This window comes from Papilio polytes, unplaced genomic scaffold, assembly GCF_000836215.1.
Source record: "Papilio polytes unplaced genomic scaffold, Ppol_1.0 DF821555.1, whole genome shotgun sequence".
Classification (NCBI taxonomy): domain Eukaryota; kingdom Metazoa; phylum Arthropoda; class Insecta; order Lepidoptera; family Papilionidae; genus Papilio; species Papilio polytes.
In genome coordinates, this window is record NW_013527649.1 from 43574 (window position 1) to 46773 (window position 3200).

The window sequence follows — 3200 nt, forward strand, 5'->3', positions numbered from 1 at the left end:
CCCTCACCTTTGTAGCCAAGTAAACGCTCAAAGGAAATATATTCTTTAGTTCGTCATCGAAAAGTGCATTGCCCAGAAAATGTAGCATAGCATAGAAACAGACGAGAAGGAATATCTTAAGCAGGTAGAGAGTGTCGATCTCCAAGACGAGGCCGGTGACGTAGAACGCCATGAACGGCATCGCCACCACACACCACCACCTGAACTTCTGCAACATAATTAAAATATCTCATTCTAAAATGAACACATGATTGTGTCTTTGACGAATAAAATAAAATAAAACTGAGTAGTATCATTTTTTTTTTCACCTTTTCGTAAGTAAATCTGCGGAATGCGCTCCTCCTAGTGGTGAGCAGCGCGTGCTCGCGCAGCCTGTCGGCCACCTTGCCGCCGAGCCAGAGGCAGTCGCCCGTCTGCAGCATGCCGGCCGGCGTGGCGCCGCGCACGTTGGCCGCGTCCAGGCTCGCGTTGCCCTGCACACGACACATACTCGCTCTCACCTATCACATTCCCGCATGCATCTACCTTCCTCCAGCTTACTTTCAGTCAAAGTCCCATCAAAATCGGACTACCCATTATAGCATTTGGACAGGGCGGAAATTAAATATAATGTTTTTTATAATGTTCAAAATGACTCATTGACAAACAATTTTATGTTACCGAGTATACTGAGAGCCAATACAGAGATCACTTCTTTAAGTTAAAGAGATTGCGTCTTTTAAGTTGTAGAGGTTTTGGATTCTGAAGGGAACATATTATTTTTGGAAGTTATCGAGGTTGTACTGCAGTAATAAACATTTCCTTACTTGATTCTGTAGGTCATTATTAATTTGGTAAACAGTGGTTCTTTATTTTAACCTATAAGTTATAACTGTGAATATATCAATTCTTACTTCTATGAGAGTGCAAAATCGCACAGATTCACACCTGATTTTACGTAACTACTATCTACTGCTAACTACATTCCTAATTAAGATAAACTATCATATATATAAGTTTGAGTTTTAATGTGACGGTGACAAGGCAAGGTGACTTATCCAACTATATGTGTTATCATGTAAATTTCATAAATCTATGTCTACTGACACCTACTCAATAACAATATAGACAAAATAAAAGAGGGATCTGTTGAAAGTACTCAAGATATTATTTTATTACTTGTTAATTCATATTGTTTGAGAATGCTTATTTTAAATAAAATAAAATATAAATTTAAGTTTCCTCCAAGAACTTAATTTGTAATTTCATATCTATCCTAATATTATAAAGAGAAAAGATTAGTATTTTTGGATATTTGGATTTTTGTATGTATTTGGTTCACACAAAAACTACTGGACATATTTATAAAATCTATCTTTCACTAATTGAAAGGTATTCACTAATATCTGTAACACAGGCTGTATCTGATGATTACTAATGTTTACCAACCATTAACATACAGTGTACTTCTGGACCTGAATGTTTCTCAGTTTACACTGGCTAAACCATTAGAGGTACATAAAGATGATATATGAAAGAATTGTAGAACTCAAAAAGTTTTATTGGTTTCAATGATCCTTATGCAAATAGATGCATTTGTTGTCAGGACTTGCAGATGTGTTGCCTACCCTTAATCAATAGAGAAGGAGATGCACGTAGAGAGGACATTGTCCCCTTTGTATGTGTCTCCTCCACCATCAAAGCCACTTTTTCTTTGTATCCTTTCCACATAAGGAAATGGTGGGAAGGCAAAGGGACTAAAATAGACCTCTAGCACCACACATCAGACTATACACAGAATTGCTCCCACTTTCCGCCTGTCTTCTGTGTGGTTGTGGTATTACAATGGGCGAGCCAACCCATTCATGCAGACGTTAAAGGGGGCTCTAACACTGAAAAAATGTTTTTTTTTAAACACCATGCTGATGAAATTGTGGCAATAGCTAGTACTATGCTATACAGCAGTTAGCTTACTTATCTAACATCTAATTATGGATCTTGATGAAATCTGGCAAAAAAGAATACACAGGCTTTTTTTAATTCAGTGTGGACACTAGTATTACCATGCTTAATAATAGATTTTCTGTTTTGTATTTATTTTACTTACATAAAGAATAAGTGTAGAAATAGCAGTTGTGTTCCGTGCCAGTATAGCCCAATGGAGCGCAGTGTTCCCGTGTGAGCGATCAACAGGAGTTGTGGACGCGCCGAGAGTGAGCAGCAGGCGTGCGGGATCCACGGCGGACACCTTCCAAGCGGCCCACATCAGCGGCGTCATGCCGCCGGCGTCAGGCGCGTCGGGGTCGGCCCCGCGCGCCACCAGGTACGCCACCACCGCCGTGTGTCCGAACTGCGCTGCCAAATGCAGGCAGGCGCAGCCCTCTGCGTCGCGCAGCGTTGGGTCGGCGCCCGCGCGCACCAGCAGCACGGTCGCCTCTAAGTGGCCTTGCCGAGTGGCCCAGTGCAGCGGCGTCGATTGCAATTCACCGCCGACCGCATCCACGATTGCACCTTTCGATAGAAGATATTCTATGATTTCCCGACGGTTGTTAATCGCCGCCCAGTGCAACAAAGTGACAGTTTCGTGGTCCGGCTGATTGACATCCCAGCCTGCTTCTACAAGTTCTTTTACACGACCGAACGCGCCGTATTGTGTAGCTTTAACTATATCGAATCCACTGTAATCTCGTTCGAGTGGCGCGGGCGGGGGCTCGCGCGTAGGCAAGCCCTCGCACTCGCGCTGAGACTTTCCGCATTGCCCGGTGGCAGCCGCACCGCATGTGCTGTCGTACATGGCCGCTACGTGCAACCCGGTGATGAAGACATTGTATATATTTTTTTTTGAGTTAAATAACTTAAATAATTGAAGTTTTTAAGAAAATATTGAAGCAATGAGCGAAGCGAAACAACTGTCACCAAAAACTCAATTGATTGTCATTTTTCATCTTTATAGATTATAATATAATAATAATGGTGCGTTCAAAAGCAACTTAACCTAAACAATGTTTCTAGTGTTTTCTTTTTTCTTAATTAGAACTCTAGTACGAGCCCCGATGCAAAATAGTTCGTCTAGTATGGAAAGTAGTACAAATCATAAATTATAGAAAGTACCTAATGATTGGTAAAAAATTAAGAAAATGTTATAAATAGGAACATTTAACATAGGGTAGATTAGACAGTTTAAGACCAGGGGAGAATTACGGTCCACTTAAGACAAAAAC

The 3200-nt window shown here is 41.2% G+C and overlaps 1 protein-coding gene across 1 annotated transcript; it reads right to left on the reverse strand.

The window, feature by feature from the left end:
- Window positions 1-4: 4 nt before the first annotated feature.
- Window positions 5-2914, reverse strand: LOC106108375 (palmitoyltransferase ZDHHC17; the record flags this gene model as incomplete). Its single annotated transcript, XM_013289529.1, has 3 exons — window positions 2087-2914; window positions 309-473; window positions 5-208 (listed from the first exon to the last, which is right to left on the reverse strand). Coding segments are annotated over exons 1-3 (1056 nt in total), but the record flags the coding sequence as incomplete, so codon positions are not given.
- Between the last annotated feature and the right edge of the window lie 286 nt (window positions 2915-3200).